General features: G+C 43.9%; 3 protein-coding genes across 5 annotated transcripts in view; 1 reads left to right on the plus strand and 2 right to left on the minus strand.

Moving 5' to 3' along the window:
* The window catches only part of LOC136379461 (large ribosomal subunit protein uL29m-like), a 50,232-nt gene extending 45,262 nt beyond the window's left edge, over positions 1-4,970 (plus strand). The window contains exon 7 of the mRNA XM_066346852.1: positions 4,952-4,970. Within this exon, the coding sequence (XP_066202949.1) occupies positions 4,952-4,955 (4 nt within the window). The 3' untranslated portion in view covers positions 4,956-4,970. The remainder of the gene's footprint in view (positions 1-4,951) is intronic.
* Positions 1-10,810, minus strand: part of LOC136379458 (actin-like protein 6A) — a 33,725-nt gene extending 22,915 nt beyond the window's left edge. For both annotated transcript variants that reach the window (XR_010746777.1, XM_066346844.1), the window contains exons 1-5: positions 10,678-10,810; positions 6,921-6,997; positions 6,583-6,757; positions 1,378-1,478; positions 1,037-1,134 (exon numbers count right to left, since the gene is read on the minus strand). Coding sequence is in view for 1 of the 2 variants with exons in the window: in XM_066346844.1 (XP_066202941.1) it covers positions 1,037-1,134; positions 1,378-1,478; positions 6,583-6,757; positions 6,921-6,997; positions 10,678-10,702 (476 nt within the window). In the remaining variant the exon portion in view is untranslated. The remainder of the gene's footprint in view (positions 1-1,036; positions 1,135-1,377; positions 1,479-6,582; positions 6,758-6,920; positions 6,998-10,677) is intronic.
* Positions 10,811-14,485: 3,675 nt separating this feature from the next.
* Positions 14,486-26,731, minus strand: part of LOC136379459 (actin-like protein 6A) — a 46,280-nt gene continuing 34,034 nt past the window's right edge. For both annotated transcript variants that reach the window (XM_066346845.1, XM_066346846.1), the window contains exons 12-14: positions 25,916-26,011; positions 17,526-17,612; positions 14,486-14,909 (exon numbers count right to left, since the gene is read on the minus strand). In XM_066346845.1, the coding sequence (XP_066202942.1) occupies positions 14,829-14,909; positions 17,526-17,612; positions 25,916-26,011 (264 nt within the window). In that variant the 3' untranslated portion in view covers positions 14,486-14,828. The remainder of the gene's footprint in view (positions 14,910-17,525; positions 17,613-25,915; positions 26,012-26,731) is intronic.

Consider the following 26,731-nt stretch of genomic DNA (forward strand, 5'->3'; position numbering starts at 1 on the left):
GCCATGTTGCGACCAGAGCCACTCTAGCGCCTGAGGCAGAGGCCACAGAGCCATCCCCAGCGCTCGGGCCATTTTTGCTCCAATGGAGCCTTGACTGCGGGAGGGGAAGAGACAGAGAGGAAAGCGCGGCAGAGGGGTGGAGAAGCAAATGGGCGCTTCTCCTGTGTGCCCTGGCCGGGAATCGAACCCGGGTCCTCCGCACGCTAGGCCGACGCTCTACCACTGAGCCAACTGGCCAGGGCCTCAAAAAACTGAATTTTTAAAATACCTTGTTAACAAGCAGGAGTTGAATGTATTTTCCCCATTAACCTCTCACATCTTCTGGTGTATCAGTTCTATAAGAAATACTGAAAGATGCCTGACTGGTGGTGGCGCAGTAGATAAAGTGTCAACCTGCACACTGAGGTCCCAGGTTCGAAACACTCAGATTGCCAGCTTAACAAGCACAGGCTTCTCCAGCTTGAGTGCAGGCTTGCTGGCTTAAGCACAACAAGGTCACTGACATGATCTCATGGTCGCTGGCTTGAGCCCAAGTCACTGGCTTAAGCAAGGAGTCACTGCCTCAGCTGGAGGCCTCCAACAAGGCACATGGAAGCAATCAATGAGCAACTAAAGTGCTGCAACTACGAGTTCATGTTTCTCATCTCTTTTCCTTCCTGTCTCTTTCCTTCTTTCTCTCAAAAGAGAAAAACAAAATTATATATATTGGCTGACCTGTGGTGGTACAGTAAATAAAGCATTGGCCTGGAATGCTGAAATGGCTGGGTTCATAACCCTGGGCTTGCCTGGTCAAGGCACATATGACAAGCAACTACTGCAAATTGACGCTTCCTGCTCCTCCCCCTATCTTTCTCTCTCTAAAATTAATAAATAAAATCTTTCAAAAAATACTAAAAGATAGCTAAAAACCATGAGAGAAAACACTGCAATATTTTGACCAAGCAAGAGCTGGCTCTGTCTTCCTGCTGCGGCACTGTCTTCGGGAGCACCACACTCACTTTTAGAAAGAAGCTAAGCACTACTCTTTCAAGGATACGCTGTCAGAACTGCGGTTTTGCAAAGGAAGAAGGCGGGGATGTTGTAGTGTTCAAACATCAACTCTGTCAGTTTCTCTCTCTTGGCTCTAGTGTTCCACTGGAGAAGAGAGAGAGAAATACAAGTGATTTGTTGTTTAAAAACTAAAATATTGATATATCTCCAGAATCATTACAGCATATTAATAAAGATGTAAAACATTAAAAATATAATATGGCAAATAATTTTCATAACAATTTTATAATATTGAGTGCAATTCTATTTCTTTGTAAATAAAATTAATAAATATAAATTAAAAATTGCATATTATTTAATAAGAAGTAAAAAATTGTCCACTCCTACCGGTGCTTCTGACATGAGGACAGGATGCAGGCTGGGTTCTGATTTGACATGCATTTTATAGGTATGGTCCAAAATAGCCTGGAAACTATCCCAGTCTTCAACTACAATAGAAAATTAATACCTTGAAAACAATGCTTAGTTGAAGATAAACTGCATCTTTTGAATGATTATTTCTACAATTTAGCATTAAATTCTTTGATACACAGACTCTCTCGATAGTTTCACTTCATAACATGGTACCTTACATAGACATCATCTTTGTTTCTGAACACAGAACTCCTTTTTGCTTTCTTCAGCCCCAACAGTATCACAATCCCAAGACCTGTCCCAAATATAAGTAATGTATCTAATACAGTGGTCCCCAACCTTTTTTGGGCCACGGACCGGTTTAATGTCAGAAAATATTTTCGCAGACCAGCCTTTAGGGTGGGACGGATAAATGTATCACGTGATCGAGACAAGTGTCAAGAGTGAGTCTTGGACGGATGTAACAGAGGGATTCTGGTCATTTTAAAAAAATAAAACATTGTTCAGACTTAAATATAAATAAAACGAAAATAATATATTTATTCTTTCTCTGCGGACCGGTACCAAATGGCCCACAGACCGGGGGTTGGGCCCACTGATCTAATAGACTTAAAGTACCGAGTACATATTATTCAATAAGTACTTGTTAGAGGCCCAGTCTGTGATCAAAATGGTAAAAGAATTGTATAATCTAGACCTGACATTCAAAGACCTCACAATCTATTTGAAAAAATAAAATTAAAAAAACATATTCAGCCTGCCTGACCAGGCAGTGGCGCAGTGGATAAAGCATTGGACTGGGATGCCGAGGACCCAGGTTTGAGATCCCAAGGTTGCCAGCTTGAGCACGGGCTCATCCGGTTTGAGCAAAAAAAAAAAAAAGCTCACCAGCTTGGACTCAAGGTCGCTGGCTCAAGCAACGGGTTACTCGGTCTGCTGAAGGCCCACGGTCAAGGCACATATGAGAAAGCAATCAATGAACAACTAAGGTGTCGCAATGTGCAACAAAAAACTGATGATTGATGCTTCTCATCTCTCCGTTCCTGTCTGTCCCTGTCTATCCTTCTCTCTGTCTCTGTAAAAAAAAAAGAAAAATATTCAGCTTGACCAGGTGGTGGTGCAGTGGATAGAGCGATGGACTGGAACATGGAGGACCCAGGTTCGAAACACCCTGAGGTTGCTGGTTTGGGTGCGGGTTCAGCTGGTTTGAGCAAGGCTCACCAGCTTCAGCCCAAGGTCACTAGCTTGAGCAAGGGGTTTCTTGGTCTGCTGTTGCCTCCCTGGTCAAGGCACATATGAGAAAGCAATCAATGAACAACAAAGGTGCAGCAACGAAGAATTGATGCTTCTCATCTCTCTCCCTTCCTGTCTGCCTGTCTGTCCCTATCTGTCCCTCTCTCTGACTCTCTGTAACACACACACACACAAATATTGAGATTAATGTAACATGTCTCCAATTTGGCTTCCACCTGAACATGCCATTAGAACTATTTGCCTAGCCCTGGCCAAATAGTTCAGTTGGTTAGAGTGTCATCCCAAAGTGGAGAGGCTGCCAGTTCAATCCCTGCTCAGAGCACATATAGGAACATCTTCTTTGTTCCTGCCCCTCTCCCTCTCTCCCTCCTCTCTCTCTCCCTTCCTCTCTCACTAAAATAAAAATAAATAAGAAAAGGTAATTTCTATTACAGGAAAAAATCATCTTTGCCTAGACTGACCTGTGGTGGCAAAGTGGATAGCACCTGGACCTGTAATGCTGAGGTCACTAATTCAAAACCTTGGGCTTGCCTGGTCAAGACACATATAACAAGCAATCAATGAATCAATGAACAACTAAAATGAATCAACTACAAGTTGATGCTGCTTTTTCCTCTCCTCCCTCCTCTTTCTCCCCCACCTAAAATCAATAAATAAAATCTTAAAAAAAAAAACTGTTTGCCTAAATCACTTTTTACCTTTTTTTTTTTTTTTTTTTTAAATATTTATTTTATTGATTTTAGAGAGAGGAAGGGAGAGGGCAGAAGAGAGACAGGAACATCAATCTGCTCCTGTACGTGCCCTGACCGGGGATCGAACCGGCAACCTCTGTGCTTCAGGACGATGCTCTAACTAACCAAGCCATCCGGCCAGGGCACTTTTGACCTTTTAATGAGCAAATCCAGTGACTATTTCACATTGATAATTTCTCTTGACCTCTAAATTACTGACACAGCTGAAGAGTTTACTAACATTTTCTGCCACAGTCCAAAGAAATGTCATTACTTGTACAACATACTTCTGCAGGCCTAGCAGGATATATTTTTCAGTTATCAGATGTCATTAGCAGCTCTAATTTCTCTATCCCCTTCTTAGTGTAAATCTCAATGCCACAGCTAACAATGAGAATCGCTGGACTTCTAAGCTTCCAGACTTTTCCTTTTCTTGTCCTTCTCCTGAATTTTCTCTCACACCCCTAAATGTTCCTTCACACTCACCTTCATGGGCACCTTCTTTCGTCTCTATTGGTTATATACACAACAAATTTTCACAAGGAACCCCATCTGCAACCCTGTTCTATTTTAAACCCTTCTGGGTAATATAATGTAGCTTCATGTCTTAAAAATCTTTCTGACCTATACTCAAACTTTGAACTCACTAACAAATTCATTTACTTGCTGTACAGAAAAGAGTTAACACAGCAGGCCTGAAAAAGGCTTGCTTGCAAGGTTGACCCTTGGCTGGCATCTGGGAACTTGACTGGTAAACAGTTCCTACAATGACATAAAGCAGGGGTCCCCAAACTACGGCCCGCGGGCCACATGCGGCCCCCTGAGGCCATTTATCCGGTCCCCGCTGCACTTCCGGAAGGGGCACCTCTTTCACTGGTGGTCAGTGAGAGGAGCATAGTTCCCATAGAAATACTGGTCAGTTGGTTGATTTAAATTTACTTGTTCTTTATTTTAAATATTGTATTTGTTCCCGTTTTGTTTTTTTTACTTTAAAATAAGATCTGTGCAGTGTGCATAGGGATTTGTTCATAGTTTTTTTTATAGTCTGGCCCTCCAATGGTCTGAGGGACAGTGAACTGGCCCCCTGTGTAAAAAGTTTGGGGACCCCTGACATAAAGCTTCCCCTAAATGATGGGAGTAGCTCACTGTGCCTAAACTGTTTGTACAAAGAATGTGGCTTATGAGGAACACCTTCTTTCCCTCTGGGAGTCCGGGATTTGGTACTTGCTAGGCACAGGGTACCTACACGACCAGCTCTCAGTGAAAACTCTGGGTACTGAATCTCTAATGAGCTTTCCTGGTGGATAACACACATGTTGTTATAACTCAATGCGGGAGGAGTTAAGTACATCCTGTACGACTGCAGTGAGAGAAGACTCTTGTAAATTTACACTGGTTTCCTATGGACTTCCCTCCACATCCCACTATTTCTTTCCTTTGCTAATTTTGCCATTTCATTGTAATAATCTCAGCTATGACTACAAATCAGTGCTGAGTCTTGTGAGTCCTTCTAGAATAACTGAACCTGAGAGTATTCTTCTTCTTCTTCTATTTTTTTTTAGGTGAAAGAAGGGGCGATAGTGAGGCAGACTCCCACATGTGCCGGGATCAGGGACCAGGATCCACCCGTTAACCCCATATTGGGCCAATGCTCGAGTACCAAGCTATTTTTAGTGCCTGAGGCTGACCTGTTTGGAACTAAGCTATCCTCAGTGCCCAAGGCCACAACTGAACCAATTGAGACACTGTCTGGGGAGGTGAAGAGAGAGAGAAAGGGTAACAGAGGGGGAGAGAAGCAGATGGTTGCTTCTCCCGTGTGCCCTGACTGGGAATTGAACCCAGGAAGTTCATACGCTGGGCCAATGCTTTATCCTCTGAGCCACAGGCCAGAGCCATGGGCATTCTTGATTATTACACATACACTTGCCTTTTTAAGAGCGTAAAACTTTCTCTTGTGCCTTGGCCGGTGGCTCAGTGGATAGAGCGTCATCTCAGAATGCCAAGATTACCTGCTCAATCCTAGAGTCACCACCTCAAGGCCAAGGTCACCAGTTCAAACCCTGGTCAGGGCTCATATGAGAAGCAATCAATGGGTATACAACAAAGTGGAACAACAAGTTTGTTTCTTCTTTCCCCTCTCTTTCTCTAAAAACAAATAAGAAAACTTCCTGTTTACATTTTATTCCTACCTCAATATTGGTCCCTCTATTTAGTCACTCCAATCAAAAATCTAGAAAACCTTTTTTTTTTGACAGATACATGGGATCGGTCATGTTTATGATCCCACGCTCAAGCTGGTGAGCCTGTGCTCAAACCAGATGAGCCTGTGCTCAAACTGGCGACCTCGGGGTCTCGAACCTGGGTCCTTGGCATGCCAGTCCAACGCTCTATGCACTGAGTCACCGCCTGGTCAGGCTCAAATTATTTTGGGATTACTCTTTTATTGACAAGCTTAATACACATGAGCCCCTTTACGATTGTTCTCAGCCTACCTTCCTTGCAACTGGCACCCAATGCTATAGCCACACATAATTGATGACATTTCTAAACATGTAAGTTTCTTCCACAACTCCAACTCCTCACACATGCTGGCTGCTCTGCTTTACCGTTTTCTTGGTAATTCTGTCTTTTTTAAAAATTTTATTTATTGATTTTAGTGAGAAAGAGAGGGAGGTGGAGAGGGAGAAAGAGAGAGATAGAGAGAAACATCAATTTGTTGATCCATCCACTGGTTGATTCTTGTATATGATCTGACAAGGGATCAAACCCAAACCTTGGCATACTGGACAACACTCTAACCAACTGAACTACCTGGCCTGGGCCATGCTCATTCTTATTCATTGATCAAGATTCAGTACAAAGTTACCTCCTTTGTGAAAACCATCACTGACCCCCATGACAGAGTTAAATGACACTCCTCTCTATTCCCACTGATTATCAGACGTAGTTATAGTATAGCACTTATCCAACACATTCGTACATGCATCTATGCAACCTTCCTATGAGTCTCTTCAGGAAAAGAAACGTGTCCTATGCATCTTTGTATTCTCAGTGTCTGGAACATCCGTTTTTGGAATAAAAACAAACAAAAAAATTGCTTATGTTCAACTTATGGAAAGCTGTTACTTTATGTCTAAAATGCACCAAATATAATCTATGTTTATAATCAATTACACAGGGAAAAAAATCATACCCATTCCATTTTTCAATGGTGAAATGGCCTCCATATTCTCCCTGGGAACACGCAGGGCATTAGTATCTATGTAATAGGTTGGACCGCCTTGCTTGCCTTTATCACCATCGATTTCCATCAATGTGCTTCCATCATCTCTTTCTAACACCATACCAATAGCTGTGGGGAAATCCACCTGGAAGAGTCAAAAACATCATATACTAGTTTTAGCTGCTTCTGTTAAGGAGTCACCCCCCCAACTAATGTCTTTTATCATATTTGAGTCAGTATTTTCCGCATGAATTTCATTTTACAGGAACGGCCCTTATATATCAACTTAACTCTAACATTACACTTACCTTGGGACAGTCCTCACAAGCATAACCAGCTCTCACAGTATAGGATCCAATGTCAAAAACAAGGGCTCCGACTTCATCTGAAAAGATGAGAGGATGATTAGCATTCAAAACTTACAATTATCAGATGAAAATTAAAAGAATATTTAACAAGCTTAAATAAGAACATATATAAAATCTCTCATTTAAAACAGGCATTACATTTACATATTACTACCTTGAACACTGCTTTACTTTTAAAACATCTTAAACTAAGAATTCATTTAATTAAAATGTCATACATGTAAAAATTCAATCAAGAAAGAGATACTACATTAAAATTGGGTAATTTGTGGAAAGTTTATTTATTAAAGGGATTATTTATAAAAACAGAGGCACAATATAGCCTGGCCTATGGTGGAACAGTGGATAAAGAGTCAACCTTGAATGCTGAGGTCACCAGTTCAAAATTCCAAGCTTGCCCAGTCAAGGCACATATGAGAAGCAACTACTAAGAGCTGATGCTTCCTGCTCTCCCTACCCCCTTCTCTCTCTCCCCTCTCCCTAAAAATCAGTAAATAAAACCTTAATATATATATATAGAGAGAGAGAGAGAGAAAGAAAGAGAGAGAGAGAGAGAGAGAGAGAGAGAGAGAGGCGATATAAGAAAACAAGAAAATACAGTATGATACTCTAGGACTTAAATATCAGGGACCTGTTGCCATCCCTAGAATTGAAAGAATGAAGAAGAAACTACTTCCAGCCCTGGCCTGTTGGCTCAGTGGTAGAGCGTCAGCCCGGTGTGTAGATGTTCCGGGTTCGATTTCCAGCCAGGACATACAGGAGAAGCGCCCATCTGCTTCTCCACCCCTCCCCCTCTCCTTTCTCTCTGTCTCTCTCTTCCCCTCCCACAGCCGAGGCTCCACTGGAATAAAGCTGGCCGTACACTGAGGATGGCTCCATGGTCTCCTCCCCAGGCACTAGAATGGGTCTGGTTGCAATGGAGCAATGCTCCAGATGCACAGAGCACCGTCCCCTAGTGGGTATGCTGGGTGGATCCTGGTCGGAAGTCTGTCTCTCTGTTTCCCTGCTTCTCACTTCTGAAAAATACAAAAAACAAACAAACAAACAAAAAAACAAACAAACAAAAAACAAAACTACTTCCAGATCCCAGAGAGAGAGCTGTGTATGGAGAAGCCATGACCTTCAGTTGAGGGATGGAGTCAGCCTTGGCTGAGTCTGAGGGGAAGGATCCAGGCTAATAAACATGCCAGTCTCTCTACTACTCCACATGGGCTAAGGTGTTCTTATAATGCCTCATCTAAACTGGGTCACATCTCAGTGTGAAAGGGTTCACTTTAATAATTTTACCAGGACAAGAGGCATCAAGTAGGAAATATATACTCTACCACTGGACAAACCAGAGGTCAAGGAGCCCACTGACACAGTCAGTCTACATGGGTCAGTCTTCCAGGGCACAGAGAGGGTGGAAATGCATGGGAAGTGGACCTGGAGGGGCAAAGGGAAAATACCAGCACACTCCAGCACCATTTTTCAAACATTAAGAAAAAAAATATGCCATGCAATTAGAGAAGAAACTTGGCAAAACTCCAAAAAAAGTAGGGACTGTGAAAAAAAAGGAATGTAAGGTATAATAATTTAGGCCAAGCCTGGCCTGTGGTATAATAGTAAATAAAGCATCGACCTGGAACACTGAGGTCGCCTCTTGAAACCCTGGGCTTGCCTGGTCAAGGCACATATGGGAGTTGATGCTTCCTGCTCCGCCCCCCTTCTCTCTCTCTCTCTCTCTTTAAAAATCATTAAAATGAAGGTATCATCAATGCTTGCATGTTTCAAAACTTATTTCAGCTCAAATATCATGCCTTTTAAAACAAAGGACTTGGATTTTCCAGGCACTGATTTTTCAAAGAAACATTTTTTTCAATTATTAAAAATAATAAAGAGCCTGACCAAGTGGTGGCACAGTAGAGAGAACATCAGCCTGGAATGCTGAGGACCCAGGTACAAAACCCTGAGGCCACCCTGAGGCTCCTCCATCTTGAGCACAGGGTTGCTGGCTTGAGCCCAAGGTCGTGACTTGAACAAGGGGTCACTGCTCAGCTGGAGCCCCCTCGTCAAGGCACATATGAGAAGCAATCAATAAAAAACTAAGGTGCCACAACTACAAGTTGATGCTTCTCATCTCTCTCCCTTCCTGTCATCTGTCTATACCTGTCTGTCTCTCTCGATAAAAAAATAAAATAAAATAAATAAATGTTATTTAGGCCCTGGCTGCTTAGCTGTCTGTTAAGTGTGTTGTCCTAAAACATGGTTGCAGGTTCGATCCCGTTAGTACCTGGAAAGCAACCAAAAAATGCATGATTGAGCGGAACACCAAATGCTTCCCTTCCCATTCCACTTTCTCCCTTCCTCTGTCTCTCTTAAAAAAAAAAAAAAAAAAAAAAGATCAATAAAAATTAAGCCCTGGCTGGATGGCTCTGTTGGTTGTAGTGTCATCCTGGAGTCTAGAGGTTGCTGGGTCGATTCTCTGGTCAGGGCACATACAGGAGCAGCTCAATGTTCTTATCTCTCTCTCTCTCCCTGAATTACTCTCAAAAAAAAAAAAAAAAAAAAGAAAAAAAGAAATATGATTCATCCTCACATAACTGGAAAAAAATGTTAAGTCTGATAAAACCAAGAGTTGTCAAAGATTTAGGGAAAGAGGAGTTGTTAAACATCCGCTAGTCTAAAGGTTCTTTAGGCTGGCCTAATAAGCAAATAAACATCAGGCAGATTAGTAGGAAATGATTTCATACATACATTTGTATGGCAGCCCCACAGACAGGAAGGTCAGAGACCCCACAGGCACAGGAGTTCAGAGACAGAAAGGGGTATCTAGCTGTATAGGACACTCTGAGTTACAGATGAAGTAGTGCACCTTGGGGACTTCAAAGGGTCACTGCAGGGTAAGGAGAGCAGATGCTTAGGAAATACAGGTGTGCTGTGCCATGTAGGTGAGTCAGAAAGACACAACTGTTGGCACTCTCACGGGCAAGGCCCCTAATTCAACGTATCTGGATAATTAAAGGGAGGGGAAGATTCTCTCCAGGCTGAAGCTCAAGTGGACATTAGCTCTCAATGACCCGCACATTCCTGAGGCACACCGTGGGCTGGCGGGTTCCAAACCCCCACAACTACGGAGGCTCAAGTTGGGAAAAGTCAGGCCGCCTGTCCAAGCCAAAGCGCTGCAGAACGGGGAGGCTGAGACCACACCGGACCCTGGGACTCCCGGCACGTGGTAACTCGGAGAGCCCGGGCAACAGAGGGCAGGAGTTGCGCAGGGAGCGCGGACGGCTGCGTCCTGGGAGGCGCCGCTCCTCCGACCAGCCCGCCCGCCCGCGCTCGCCGCGCCTCCGCGGGACGCTGCGGAAACCCCGTCCGCTCGCAAACTGCAGGGAACTCCCAAGTTGGGGCTCGCGCGCCCCCGACACGGCCGGTTTCCGGACACGCCGGGGAGGTGGACCCGGGGCCGCCCCCTGGATGGGGCTGCACTCCCAGCCGCGAGGCCGGCGCGCGTCCTCAAACCCGCTCCTCCGGGGACTCAAGCTGGAAGGGGCCCGCGGGCGCCCGCAGACCATGGGGCGGGGACGGTGGGGAGGCGGGAGTCCCGGGAGGGGAGCCCGGAAGGGACGGCCGCCGAGGGGAGGGGCGGGAGGCGCTGGGGGCGGCGGTTACAAGCCCCGTACGCACGGCGCGCTCTGGTCCGGCCGCGCACACTCACCTCCCCCGTACACGCCGCCGCTCATGGCTGCTGTCGCCGCGGTCCCTACGCTGAAGGCTGCCGGGCGACGTGAGTGCAACGACGACGACCACGGGTCCTGACAGGCGCTAGCCTCTGATCTCCTTAACTTCTGCCGCCACCCCCGTCAGGCAACAAAGCGGCGTCCACACACCCGCGGCGCACTCACACTTGCTGTCTTCTCCTTTCAGCCAATCACGAGAGGGCCGGCTGTCCTTTAGCCAGTAAGAACTAGGCTCTAAGGCATCCTGCTGCGGCACTGTCATGATAGCCAATCGAAGGCAGCCATCGGGGCGGGGAGAGAAAATAGCGACAAAAGGAGTGAAAGAATTGGGGCGAGGGTTGGAGGGGGCGGAGCCGTTCGAGTAGGCGGGGGACCGCGGCCGTGGGAGGACAACAAATAGGCAAAGGGTTGAGGGCGGGTTCGCGGGTGTTGGTGGTCGTGGAGGGGCCGAGCCAGCCAGGTACCTGGAAGCCGTCTGGAACTTGGGGGAAGTGTCTTCACGAGGTGATTTCTGGCTTTGAAGTGCAGTTGAGTGCAGACTTTTTTTTCTGTTCAGGAAAAGTATTTTCAACTTTTATGTTGAAATAATAAAAATGTTATGCTCCACCTTGGGATAAAGGAGTCGGACAAATTGATAGGCTTCTGCAATGTTAAAAATGGTTATCAATAATTCAAAGAAGAGATGATATACTATCTCAAACAAATTTATCCCCCAAATACTTTTTAAATGTCATCAATCTCTTTTTCTGTGAGCAGGTGTAGAACAATGTAGTTAGTCCTCATACATCTCCATCTATTCTTTTTGGTCCCTTTTTCTCCCAGCCCAGTTGACATCACCATTGCCTCTTCCCTGTATTACTGCAACACCTTATAATAGCTTTACTGCTTGACCACACTGCAGGCAGCTTTATCTATGAAAACACTCAATTCTGTGACACAACTCCAAATCAAACCCTCAAGACCATGGGTTGGTAGAATGTCCTCTGGATATGCCAAGGATGCAAGTTGAATCTTGTCAGGCACAATCAAGAATCAACCAATGAATGCATAAATAACTGGAACAACAAAATCGATGTTTCTTTTTTGCTCTCTTTCCCTTCCTGTCTAAAACCTAAATCAATTTTTAAAAATTAGTTGTTGCCTGACCTGTGGTGGCGCAGTGGATAAAGTGGTGTCGACCTGCAATGCTGAGGTCGCCGGTTCAAGACCCTAGGGTTACCTGGTCAAGGCACATGCAAGCAAGGTGATGCTTCCTGTCCCCCCCCACACACACACACACAATCTGTTCTATCCCTCCTCTAAAATCAATAAAATCTTTTTTATTTTTTTAAATTTTATTTATTTATTTGTATTTCTCCGAAGCTGGAAACGGGGAGACAGCCAGACTCCCGCATGCGCCCGACTGGGATCCACCCGACACGCCCACTCTGTGGCGTCGCTCTGTTGCGACCAGTGCCACTCCAGCGTCTGGGGCAGAGGCCAAGGAGCCATCCCCAGCGCCAGGGCTACCCCCCGCTCCAATGGAGCCTCACTGCGGGAGGGGAAGAGAGAGACAGAGAGGAAGGAGAGGGGGAGGGGTGGAGAAGCAGATGGGTGCTTCTCCTATGTGCCCTGGCCGGGAATCGAACCCAGGACCTCTGCACGCCAGGCCGACGCTCTACCACTGAGCCAACCGGCCAGGGCCTTTTTAAAAATAATCAGTTGTTTATCCTTGCAGTTAAATTAAGTTGGTTTGTCTACAATCTAGGCATATAGGCTGCTCTTAATCTGAAGAACAATTAAACAAAGCCCAATTATTCTCAGTGCAAAGTGTGGCAGAAAGTGACTGATGTTAGCATGGGAGACAAGGCTAGTGAGAACTCTTCCCGACCAGCTTGACAGTAAATTCATCATATATCTTTTGGATACCCCCACTAATTCAATGAGATAATATAGAACTCAGCAAACCATAGGCCCAGTGCCAACTTCAATGAGCTTTCTGTTTTTGTATGGCCTGTAAGCTAAGAGCTATTACATATCTCAAGGTGGTTTGTTTGTTTTTTAACGTTTTTAAAAGATTATATTTATTGATTTTAGAAGAGGAGAAAAAAGGGGGAATGGAGTAGGAAGCCTCAACTCATAGTAGTTGCTTCTCATATGTGCCTTGACCAGACAAGCCCAGTGGTTTCAAACCAGAGACCAGCATTCCAGGTCAATGCTTTATACATTGTGCAACCAAATAAAAGGCACATTTTTTAATGGTTTTTACAAATAATTTTAAGGATACTACTTGTGTCTAACGGGGTGGTGGCGCAGTGGATAGAGCGTCAGATTGGGACACAGAGGACCCATGTTCAAAACCCAGAGGTTGAGTACGGGTTCATCCGGCTTGAGCATGGGCTCACCAGCTTGAGCACAGGGTCACTGGCTTGAGCCCAAGGTTGCTGGCTTGAACAAGGGGTCACTCACTTTGCTGTAGCCCCCCAATCAAGGCAAATGAGAAAGCAATCAGTGAACAACTAAGGAGACTTAGGAGCCACAATGAAGAATTGATGCTTCTCATCTCTCTTCCTGCCTGTCTGTCCCTATCTATCCCTCTGTCTCTGTCACGAAAAAAAAAAAAAATTGTGATGTGAAAATATGAAATTCACGTTTCAGTGACCGTAAACTAAGATGTAATGGAACACAGCCAAACTGATTCACTTACACCTGCTTTTGCTCTGTGAGGGCAGAGTTGAGTAAAGACAGACTATGTGGCGAACCAAACTGGAATACATATTTACCGAGACCCCTTTATAGAAAGAGCTTACTGACCCCAAAATACTGTGTGTAACACACCTAGCACAGTGCACCTAAGTACTTTAAAGCATGGTAAGTTTTGCCACCTTAATACACTGTGGATATTAAAAAAAATTTCAATTAAATGTGCAGATCTAATTGGCTTTATTAAGGGATTTCTGAGTTGGACTTTACAGAAGTTCTAAGAAATAGAAGAATTTTATAAGAAGGGAACTATTAGGAAAAGAAAATAAAGTATTTCAGCTGGGATATCTTTTTGGAAGGAAAGAGAGGGATTTTTATTATGTAGAATGCCTCCACTTTCAATGGGGGATAGAAAGGGCCTATGTAATAGATTACCTTATAGTACTTGACCAGAAAATTCCATATTGGTTAAGATTGTGTTTCTAGCCCTAATCAGGTGGCTCAGCTGGTTAGAGTGTTTTCCTGATACACCAAGGCTGTGGGTTCTATCCGTGCTGAGGGCACATACAAGAATCAACGAATAAATGCATAAAATGGAACAGCAAATTGATGTTTCTTTCTCTCTAAAATAAATAAAAAGAAAAAATGTACAGTCTGACCAGGTGGTGGCACAGTGGATAGAACACTGAACTGGGACGAGGACAACCCAGGTTTGAAACCCAGAGATTGTTGGCTTGAGCGAGGGCTCACCAGCTTAAGCATGGGATCGTAGACATGACCCCATGGTTGCTGGTTTGAGCAAGGGATCATTTGCTCTGCTGTAGCCCCAATCCCCAACCCCCATCAAGGCACATATGAAAAAGCAATCAATGAACAACTAAGGTTTCACAACGAAGAACTGATGCTGCTCATCTCTCTCCCTTCCTGTCTGTCCTTCTGATTCTGTCTCTGTCAAAAAATAAATAAAGTAAAATAAACAGTATTTTCAGGAAAAATACCAATAAATACACTTATAGTAGCAAGTCACAAGACAACAACAGTCCAAAACCGTATTTTTGGATGGCTAGCAATTTTTATTTAAATTTGCAAGCCTAAGGTAAAAAGGAAAGGCAATAAGTTTTACTTGTAAATAAAAAGCAGTTCTACCAATCCATTGGTAATTAATATACTAAGCATAGTTGGAAAGCATTTGACTGAAAGCAAAATATTTAGAGAAAATAGACATTTGTATAAAATTATAAAACACTTATAATAAGAACAAGTGCATTCCAAGGAAAGCACAAACTAATGTTAATTTATAAAGCTAGTTAAAGCCTTGAAAAATTTAAGGGAAATTGAAAAATGCAAAAATGTATAAACATTCTACAAAAGATGGTCATTCTTTTCCTGAGTGCACTAAAGCTATGAAACGTAAGGTATCAGGAAGGTGGATTTATGGGAACACTTTTCAAGGGCATTTCCTTTCAACACACTGCTTCCCTCCTTCTTCATATTCTTGTTTGGAAATCCACATCTGTTGAAAGGTTCCCTGTAAAATGGAAAAAAATATTTGTATTATTATGACTTTTTATTAGAATATACCTTTTCTTTTTATTATTATTATTATTTTCTTTTTCCAAGCAAGAGGAGAGGAGATAGACTCCCGCATGCGCCCCGACCAGGATCTACCCGGCAACCTCTATTAGGAGCCAATGCTCTGCCCATCTGGGGCCATGCTTGCAGCAAAGATTTTTTTAATTTTTTTTTTTAAGATTTTATTCATTCATTTTAGAGAGGTGGGGGAGATAGACAGACACAGACAGAAGGGGGAGGGAGGAGCAAGAGGCATGAACTCCCATATGTGCCTTGACCAGGCAAGCCCAGGGTTTCGAACTGGCAACCTTGGTGTACTAGGTCCACGCTTTATCCACTGTGCCACTACAGGTCAGGCAACAGCTGAGATATTTTTAGCGCCTGAAGTGGAAGCTCCACAGAACTATCCTCAGTGCCTGAGACAATGCGCTTGAACCAATTGAGCTATGGCTGTGGAAGGAGACAGAGAAAGAGAGAGAGAGAAAGAGAGAGAGAGAGAGAAGGGGGATGGGGAGAGAAGCAGATGGTCACTTTCCTGTGTGCCCTGACTGAGAATCGACCCAGGATATCCACAGGAAGGCTAACACTCTACCACTGAGCCAGCTGGCCAGGGCCAGATAATACCTTTTCTTTCAACATCTAATTTTCACAACTCCTATTCCTTGAGGAACTCTTAAACTCCCTTCCCCTAAATAGTATTATTCTCTTCTTATTTCTGGCCTCCTCCCAAACACCTGCAGGCTACTTAGATTGGAAAGACTATGAACTACTCCTATATCTATTAAACCATCACAAGGATAGAAAAAGGCTGTGACAGAAGATGCAGGGTTTAGCTATGATGGAAACAACAGAAATTGTTGGAATGCTTAAACCTACAAAATTGAAAGATGTTCTAGGACTTGATTAATGGTAACATTTATCACTGAAAAGTGCTCATCAGAAGAAAGATAAAGTTTTGCAACTAAACACACAATAGTAGCAAGCACTTTACAAAATAAATAGAAGGTGAAAGAAGGAAGTGACCAAAGGATGAAGAACCCTGGACTTTATGGTTATTAGCTCTAATCAAGTGATTTTATACATGGTACCTAGTTTTGGTTTTTTGTTTGTTTTCCATTTTTATTTTATCTTTTTAAAGAGAAAGAGAGAGAGAGAGAGAGAGAGAGAGAGAGAGAAAGAAGAAGACGCAGGAACCATTAACTTCTATATTTGCCTTGACCAGGCAAGCCCAGGGTTTTGAACTGGCGTTCCAAGTTGACACTTTATCCACTGCACCACCATAGGCCAGGCCATGGTATCTAGTTTTGACCTAAGATCTGCTAAAAGACTTGAAATAGAACATAGATAAGAAATAAAGACATAGACAGTTCCAAACATTTAATTGCTTAAAAACGGTTTAGAGTAAGTACTTGGTAACATTTACTTTGACTGCTCTGAGGAGAAGCAACATTCTCAATCTAGAGTGCAAGTAAGGACAAGGACTTTTTCTCCTGAGTCAAGGCAGGCTCCAGTCTAAACAACATGCAGAACCAAGCACCATGACTTCACCATCTGCCCCCAAGTACCCATTCCTCACTTCCTCTACCTCAACACCAGGCCAGGGAGCAACCAGAACCTGGAAGGGAATGATTTAATTTGATATATGCTTCAGGTACATCCTGACCAGTGCCAATGAGATTACTAATGAAAAAGGAGTGAATAAATGAACAGGTTCCCACCTGTTTGAGAGGGAAGATTGAAATTAGGCTGACAAATATCCACTAGTAGAGTCACAAAGCAGTCTGTTATACAGTGTGTCCATAAAGTCATGGTGCACTTTTGACCAGTCACAGGAAAGCAACAAAAGAAGATAGAAATGTGAAATCTGCACCAAATAAAAGGAAAACCCTCCCAGTTTCTGTAGGATGATGTGGCAGCATGTGCACATACGTAGATGATGACGTAACACCGTGTATACAGCGGAGCAGCCCACGGCCAGCCAGTCGAGATGTGGACGGTACAGAGGAAAGTTCAGTGTGTTCTGTGGCTCACTAAATTCGAATCCGTGACCAAAGTGCAACGTGAATATCAGCGCATTTATAACGAAGCGCTGCCACATAGGAATAACATTACTCGGTGGGATAAGCAGTTGAAGGAAACCGGCAGTTTGGTGGAGAAACCCCGTTCTGGTAGGCTATCAGTCAGTGACGAGTCTGTAGAGGCTATACGGGATAGCTACCTAAGGAGCCCTAAAAATCTGTGCGTGAGCCCACATCGAACTGCACTAAATAGGTATGAAACTGGGAGAATTTTCCTTTTATTTGGTGCAGATTTCACATTTCTGTCATCTTTTGTTGCTTTCCTGTGACAGGTCAAAAGTGTACCGTGACTTTACAAACACACTGTATTAGAAAATGTAAAACTGGTATTATTAGGCCCTCTAGTCATTTGACAGTTGTAAAATGCAAAGATAAATGATGAACTAAAGTTATTTTTAGTATTTTTACCAAATTTAGTGTTTTCAGCAGTACATTTAAGATAAATCATTCAATAGAAATTGTTACCTAGTTTTCAAAGCAGTGTATTTACTCACCAGAGAAGCGAGAATAGAGCCACCAATCCATGAACTAAACCTACGTTCCACTGTTGTATTATTTGCGATCAATTTCAACCGCATACTCTAAAATGAAGAGGGAAGAGTAAGTATCATTAGCACCATCAATTAAAACAAGAAACTAAACTTGGGAAATTCAGCTTTGACAACCTTTTTTTATTTTAGGGAGAGAAAATTAGACAGAGAGAACAAAAGACAGACAGGAAGGGAGAGAAATGAGAAGCATCAACTTGTTGCAGCACCTTAGTAGTTCATTCACTGCTTTCTCATATGTGCCTTGACCAGAGAGCTCCAGCCAAGCCACTTACCTCTTGCTCAAGCCAGTGACCTTGGGCTCAAGCTGGTGAGAATGGGGTCATATCTACGATCCCACACTCAAGCTAGTGACTTTGTGCTCAAGCCAGAGGGCTTGCACTCAAACCAGTGACCTTTGGGTTTTGAACCTGGGTCTTCTGCATCCCAGGCTGACGATCTATTCACTGCATCACCGTCTGGTCAGGAAGACAACTTATTAATGACAAGTTAAAGCACTAATTGTAGGACTGACCTGCGGTGGTGCAAGGATAAAGCTTTGATATAGCATCCTGAGGACTCAAGTTCGAAACCATAGGGTTGCTAGCTTCAGAGCGGGCTCATATGGCTTGAAGTGGGATCATAAACATAATCTCGCCTAAACAGGCGGTGGCGCGGTAGATAGAGCGTCAGACTGGGATGTGGAGGACCCAGGTTCCAGACCCCGAGGTCGCCAGCTTGAGCACAGGCTCATCTGGCTTGAGCAAAAAGCTCACCAGCTTGGACCCAAGGTTGCTGGCTCGGGCAAGGGGTTACTCAAACTGCTGAAGGCCCACGGTCAAGGCACATATGAGAAAGCAATCAATGAACAACTAAGGTGTCGCAAGGAAAAACTGATGATTGATGCTTCTTATCTCTCTTCGTTCCTGTCTGTCCCCATCTATCCCTCTCTCTCTCTCTGTCCCTGTAAAAAAAACAAAACAACATAATGCCATGATCTCTGGCTTGAGCTCAAAGGTTGCTGGCTTGAGCAATGGGTCACTGGCTTGGCTGGAGCCCCCTGGTCAAGGCACATATGAGAAAGCAATCAATGAACAACTCAGATATTCATTGAGTTGATAATTCTCATGTCTCTCCCTTCCTGTCTGTCTGTCCCCCCTTCTCTCGCTCGATTAAAAAAAAAATTGCAGACTCTTCAACCAAGGAACACTGAAGAAGCCACACCGAGACTGGTAGGAAAAGCGGAAACGTGGAGAGGGCTGCCCAGCTCCCCGGAGCAAACGGCAGCCGGGAGAGACTCGCGTGGCGGGAAGTGACTTTAGCAGAGAGGGGAGGGTCCTGAATCCCAGGAACAAAGCCCCAGCCTGCAGCCCAGAGCCTAGAAGAGGTGTATGGACAGTATTTAGCTAGAAACAAGACAGGATACTGTTTGTGAGAAAGAGACTGATTTCTTAGACCCAGGATTCTTCTTAAAAGGACCGCGCAGAACACCTCTCTCACAACCACACACCTGGGGCTCCAGGGGTCAGGGAGAGAGGAGAGGACCAGAGTAGCAGGAAGAGAGTGTAATCTAGGAGGCACAGGGAGAAACATTTTGGGAGACAGCCACCCTAACCCCTGGGACGAGTCACTCCCCAAATCTGAAGTGAATATGTCCCCTGGAAACAGCAATACCAGCAAAGGGAAGCAGGACACCAGCCAAACAAGCTCTCCCGCAGCACTTAGAGCAGAGTTGCTTAGAAGGAGGGAGCTTTCAGGACTACAGTAGTGAGTCTTAGGGTGTGAGCTGCAGCACCCCCACCCACACGGCTGAGGGCTCGCCAGAGGGCAGGTGGCGGTGGGACGCGGAAGCGTGGTTCTGTCAGCAAAGGCAAAAGCCGGGTGGCCACCACTGAGGACCAGCTGTGAGCTCAGCCTTGCCCGGCTAGGGAGGAGGGCACGAGCAAAAGTGGTCAAGCCCAGCTGTGGGCCACCTGTAATCTAGCCTGCAGGTGACGGGCAGGAGCCTCAGAAGGGGTGGAGACCTGCCCTTGAGCAAGGGCTCAGGAGCACAGCCTTGCCCTGCCCACAGAACAAAAGCTTGTGGCCTGACTTGGGAGCCAGCTACTACCACGGAGGTGGAGCCAAAAACCCAGAACAGGCAGAGTCCCACTACACGTGGGCAAGGAGTCCCACCTGGCCTGTGAAGCCAAGGCTTGCAGCCGTCCCAGAGCGGGTTCCTCCTGCAAGGGCGAGGCGGAAGCCTGGGAACAGGAGGAGACCCGCAGCTGAGCAAAGGTGCTCACCACTGCCCTCAGGGCCGAGCATAACACCACCCACGAGGGCAGAGCAAAGGCCAAGGCCAGAGCCACCAAGGCATGTACACCCAAGCACGTGACCACAGCCACTCCCGTGAAGGAGAGGCAGAAACCACAGCAATAGCCCCAGTGGGAAGGCACCAGCAATGCCCATAGCCAAACACCCTAGGCAGCAACAGCAGAAAAGGAGGCAGGTCTGCAGACAGACCATACCTAGGGAACAGAGGCCACACCCAGTGGACTCCAGTGGCCAAGACCTTCTTTTACACAGAGAAGATGAGAAGGCAGAGAAATGCAACACAAATGAATCAAGAGAAATCCCCAGAAGGGCCTGAATGAATCAGATATAACCAAATTACCAGATGCAGAGTTTAAAATAACGATTGTTAGGATGCTCAAAGACATTAGAACAACAATAGATGGTCATTACAAACACCTAAATAAAGAGATAGCAAATATAAAAAAGGACATTGAAATAATAAAAAAGATTCAGTCAGAAATGACACATACAATATTAGAAATAAAGAACACAATGGAAGGAATTAAAAGCAGGATGGATGAAGCTGAGAATCGAGTCAGCGACTTAGAGGACACGATAAATAAAGGACCGGCAGCAGACCAGAAAAAAGAAAAGAGACTCAAAAAGTCTGAGGAAACTCTAAGAGAGCTCTGTGACAACATGAAGAGAAATAACATCCACATCATTGGGGTTCCTAAAGAAGAAGAAAAAGAACAAGGGATAGAGACTTTGTTTAAGCATATCATAGCTGAAAACATCCCTCAATTAAGGCAGGAAAACATCTCACCTGTTCAGGAAGCACAGAGAACTTCATTAAAGAGAAACCCAAAGAAATCAACACCAAGACATATCATAACTAAAATACCAAAGCTAAGTGATAAAGAGAAAATATGAAAAGCTGCTAGAGAAAAAAAGACTATTACCTACAAAGGAGCCCCCATAAGGATGACTTCCAACTTCTCAACAGAACCACTTGAAGCCAGAAGGGAATGGTAAGAAATATTCAAGGTAATGCAGAACAAGAGCCTATAACCAAGACTACTTTATCCAGCAAGGCTATCGTTTAAAATTGAAGGAGAAGGCCTGTCCTGTGGTGATGCAGTGGATAAAGCGTCGACCTGGAATGCTGAGGTTGCCAGTTCAAAACCCTGGGCTCGCCTGGTCAAGGCACATATGGGAGTAAAAGCTTCCTGCTCCTCCCCTCATTCTCTCTCTCTCTCTCTCCTCTAAAATGAATAAATAAATAAAAATAGTTAAAAAAAATAAAAATAAAATTGATGGAGAAATAAAAAGCTTTCCAGAGGAAAAAAACCCCTCAAGGAATTCATTACAACCAAACCAAGGCTGCAAGAAATGCTAAGGGGCCTGTTGTAAACAGATCAAAGGAGAAAAAGAATATAGCAAAAGAGGAATACAATTTTAAAGAATAAAATGGCAATAAACAATTACATATCAGTAATAACCTTAAATGTAAATGGATTAAATGATCCAATCAAAAGACATAGGGTAGCTGCATGGATACGAAAACAGGACCCACACATATGCTATCTACAAGAGACACCCCTTAAAACAAAAGATGCGCATAGACTGAAGATAAAAGGATGGAAAAAAATATTTCACGCAAATGGAAATGAAAAAAAGCTGGGGTAGCAATACTTTTATCAGACAAAATGGTTTTAAAACAAAGGCTATAGTAAGAGATAAAGAAGGTCACTACATAATGATAAAGGGAGCAATCCATCAGGAAGATATAACCATTATAAATATCTACACACCTAATATAGGAGCACCTAAATATATAAACCACACTTTGATGGATTTAAAGGGCAAGATCAACAGCAATACTATAATAGTAGGGGATTTCAATACCCCACTTAACATCACTATATAGATCCTCAAGAAAAAAAAATTAACAAAGAAACAGCAGACTTAAAGGACATACTAGATCAACTTGATTTAATAGATATCTTCAAAACCTTTCACCCTAAAGCAGCAGAATATACATTCTTTTCAAGTGCTCATGGTACATCCTCTAGAATAGACCACATGTTAGGTCACAAACGCGGTCTCAACAAATTTAAGAAGATTGAAATCATATCGAGCACTTTCTCTGATCACAATGGTATGAAACTAAAAATCAACCACAACAGAAAAACTGAAAAATACTCAAACACTTGGAAACTAAATAGTACGTTATTAAATAACAATGGGTAAACAATGAGATCAAAGAAGAAATTTTAAAATGCCCCCTGGTGGGCATGCCGGATGGATCCCGGTCAGGCGCATGTGGGAGTCTATCTTACTGCCTCTCCGTTTCCAACTTCAGGAAAAAAAAAAAAAAACCAATGACTTACTTCAAAGATATAGAACACATATTCCAAAAATTTATACGGAACCAAAAGAGAACACGAATAGCCTCAGCAATCTTGAAAAGGAAGAATAAAGTGGGAGGTATCACACTCCATTTTACTCAAAACAGCCTGGTGCTGGCATAAGAACAGGCATATAGATCAATGGAACAGAACTGAGAACCCAGAAATAAACCTCATACCTTTATGGACAACTGATATTTGACAAAGGAGGTAAGAGCATACATTGGAGTAAAGATATCCTCTTCAACAAATGGTGTGGGATAATTGGACAGCTACCTGCAAAAAAATGAAACTAGACCACCTACTTACACCATTCACAAAAATAAACTCAAAATGGATAAAAGACTTAAATGTAAGCCGTAAAACCATAAGCATCTTAGAAGAAAACAGGCAGGAAGCTCTCTGACATTTCTTTTTTTTTTTTTTAAATTTATTTATTCATTTATTTTATTTTATTTTTTAGAAAGGAGAGGGAGAGACAGAGAGAGAGAGAGAGAGAGAGAGAGAGAGAGAGAGAGAGAGGAGAGACAGAGAGAGAGAAGTGGGGGAGGAGCTGGAAGCATCAACTCCCATATGTGCCTTGACCAGGCAGCCCAGGGTTTCGAACCGGCGACCTCAGCATTTACAGGTCAACGCTTTATCCACTGCGCCACCACAGGTCAGGCATCTCTGACATTTCTTGCAGCAATATATTTGCCAATTTGTCTCCACAGGAAAGTGAACTAAAAGACACTAAAAAGCTTCTGCACAGCTAAAGACAATAAGAACAGAATAAAAAGACAAACTACACAATGGGAGAATATATTTGACAATGCGTCTGATAAGGGGTTAATAACTAAAATTTATAAAGAACTGGTAAAACTTAATACCAGAAAGACAGACAATCCAATCAAAAAATGGGAAAAAGAAATGAATAAACACTTCTCCAAAGAGGACATAGAGAGGGCCAATAGGCATATGAAAAAATGCTCAACATCACTAATCATTAGAGAAATGCATATTAAAACCACAATGAGCCCTGGCCGGTTGGCTCAGCGGTAGAGCATCGGCCTAGCGTGCGGAGGACCCGGGTTCGATTCCCGGCCAGGGCACACAGGAGAAGCGCCCATTTGCTTCTCCACCCCTCCGCCGTGCTTTCCTCTCTGTCTCTCTCTTCCCCTCCCGCAGCCGAGGCTCCATTGGAGCAAAGATGGCCTGGGCGCTGGGCATGGCTCTGTGGCCTCTGCCTCAGGCGCTAGAGTGGCTCTGGTCGCAACATGGCGATGCCCAGGATGGGCAGAGCATCGCCCCCTGGTGGGCAGAGCTTCGCCCCTGGTTGGCGTGCCGGGTGGATTCCGGTCGGGCGCATGCGGGAGTCTGTCTGACTGTCTCTCCCTGTTTCCAGCTTCAGAAAAATGAAAAAAAAAGAAAAAAAAAAGAAAAAAAAAAAAAAAAACCACAATGAGATATCACCTCACACCAGTCAGAATGGCGCTCATCAATAAAACAACACAGAATAAGTGCTGGAGAGGATATGGAGAAAAGGGAACCCTTCTGAACTGCTGGTGGGAATGCAGACTGGTGCAGCCACTGTGGAAAACAGTATGGAGATTCCTCAAAAAATTAAAAATCAAACTGCTTTTTTACCCAGCTATCCCACTGTTAGGAATATACACCAAGAACACCATAGCACTGTTTCAAAAGGAGAAATGCACCCCCATGTTTATGGCAGCATTGTTCACAGTAGCGAAGATCTGGAAACAGCCCAAATGTCCGTCAGTGGACGAGTGGATTAAAAAGCTTTGGTACATATATACTATGGAATACTACTCAGCCATAAGAAATGATGACATCGGATCATTTACAACAACATGGATAAACCTTGGTAACATTATACTGAGTGAAATAAGTAAATCAGAAAAAACTAAGAACTATATGATTCCATACATAGGTGGGACATAAAAATGAGACTCAAGAGACATGGACAAGAGTGTGGGGGTACAGGGTGGGGGGGGAGGAGAGGGAAGTGGTTGGGGGAGGGAAGGGGCACAAAGAAAACCAGTTAGAAGGTGACGGAAGACAATTGGACTTTGGGTGATGGGAATGCAGCATAAGCAAATGTCAAAATGACCTAGAGCTGTTTTCTCTGAACATAAGTACCCTGATTTATCAATGTCACCCCATTAAAATTAATCAAAAAAAAAAAAAAAGAATTTGTCTCATGGATAATTCAGGCAGTTAGAAGAATAGTTAAGGATGCTAATTCTGCTTCTCAGGCCACATCCTGCAAAAGGGGCCCCAAGAAAATTGGCGATTTGGCTCCTCTGATTTTGCCAATTGGATTTAAAAAAAATAGGTCAGGAACACCCTGAAATGGAACTAACAATACAAGGGCATAAATTTAAAGGACTTTTAGATACTGAAGCTGATGTATCTGTTATTGCTAAGCTACATTGGCCTCCTTCCTGGCCCACTCATGCAGCAGCCACAGAATTACAAGGTATAGGGCAGAGTAAATCCCCTCAACAAAGTTCTAGTTTTTTAAATTAGGAAGATTAAGAAGGCCATTCTGGATTTTTTAAGCCTTATGCGCTCCCTGGATGGCCAGTTAATTTGAGGGGTAGAGATGTTTTGAAAAATACGGGAGCCTTGTCAGCCCTAATGGTTTAGTCAGTACTCAGATGTTTGACTGGGGATTTTTGCCTACTAAGGGACCAGGGAAAAAACAATAAGGAATTCTCACCCCCATAGAAATGGCACCCAATACCAGAAGGTGCCATTAGGTGTGGATTAGGGTATCAAAATCTAGCATAGGGGCCTTGGTAGCTCCTGCTACCCCAATAATGCATTGTGCAGACCCAATTACTTGGAAATCAGATAATCCTGTATGGGTAGACCAATGGCCCCTTTCTCAGGAGAAACTTAGGGCAGCTGCTCGATTGGTACAAGAGCAGCTACAGCTTGGGTACATTGAACCATCTAATAGCCCATGGAATATACTTCCATATTTTGATCTTGTTGCCTCCTTGATTATCAAGGGGCATAGGTGACCCTTACAGCTTATAGGGTTTTTTTTTGTTGTTTTTTACAGAGACAGAGAGAGTCAGAGAGAGGGATAGACAGACAGGAACGGAGAGATGAGAAGCATCAATCATTAGTTTTTTGATGCGCATTGCAACACCTTAATTGTTCCTTGATTGCCTTCTCATACGTGACTTGACCGCGGGCCTTCAGCAGATTGAGTAACCCCTTGCTTGAGCCGCAGGTGGCTCGAGAGCCACGGTTTGCCGACCGGGGCCCTAGGGACTTAAATGCTTGCTCCTCCATGTTCCCGAGAATGCCTGGTTCATGACATCCTCAACTACTCAGCACATTACAGTCAGGTTTTTCCATGTCTCTTCATTCTGGCAGACTGAGCACCTGCGGGGCAGGGCTATGTTTAATAGCTTCAGTCCCCAGCAGACCACAGGTGCTTAGCAATGGAGTCAGTGACTAAAATGAGATCCAAATAGTACAAGAGTAACTAACAAATGCCATCTAGAAAATCTGATTAACTTTACTGAAGTAATACTGCACCAGGCACACACAAACTATCATCAATTTACTGAAAAACAAGCAGTATCGATAAAATTTCACCAGTGGCGGATATATGTGACTGAAGAGTATCACTTAAGAACAAACACAACTTACAGGGGGAGTTTTCTGAGAGAGTTCTCTGTTCAGCCTGTCAGTAAAGCTCTGTATTAACGTGTTTCCTCCGGCCACTATGACACTGCCATAGAGACCCTAGGACACAAAGCAAAAGTAAATTAGTTTCAGTTTCCAACAGTTTTAAAACACAACTACGAATGAGACCATGTCCGCCACTACAATTTCCCTTTCTTTTTACCTTGCTTTACTTCTATACAGACCTAGTACTGGCCGCATATTCCACTCTTTTAGGCAGATTTTAAAACATTAGTATTTGGAGCAGTTATAGATCTCTGCGAATGGGTTTGTAGTTTGTTTTAGTTGTCTACAACTCTGCAGATGATTCTAATATGAATTAAAGTTTAAAAATCACTAACTTAAAGCAATTATTCTAAAACCCATAAAAAATGTATTTACTGCCCTGGTCCATTGGCTCAGCAGTAAAGCGTCAGTCGGGCATGTGGAAGTCTTGGGTGAGATTCCCAGTCAGGGCACACAGCAGAATCAACCATCTGCTTCTTCACCCCTTCCCTTCCCCTTCTTCTCCCCCTTTCTCTTCCCCTCCAGCAGCCATGGCTCAAATTTTTTAGCACGTTGGCCCAGGTGCTGAGGATGGCTCATGGCCTTGCCCCTGGCGCTGAAATAGCTCAGTTACTGAGCAACAGAGCAGCTGCCCCAGTTGGGCAGAGGACTGCCCTGTAAGAGTCTTGCCGGGTGGATACCAGTCAGGGCACACGCAGGAGCCTGTCTCTCTGCCTCCCCACCTCCCGCTTAATTAAAAAAAATTTATTTACTTAAGAGGTATATTTTATAATG

This window comes from Saccopteryx leptura, chromosome 8, assembly GCF_036850995.1.
Source record: "Saccopteryx leptura isolate mSacLep1 chromosome 8, mSacLep1_pri_phased_curated, whole genome shotgun sequence".
Classification (NCBI taxonomy): domain Eukaryota; kingdom Metazoa; phylum Chordata; class Mammalia; order Chiroptera; family Emballonuridae; genus Saccopteryx; species Saccopteryx leptura.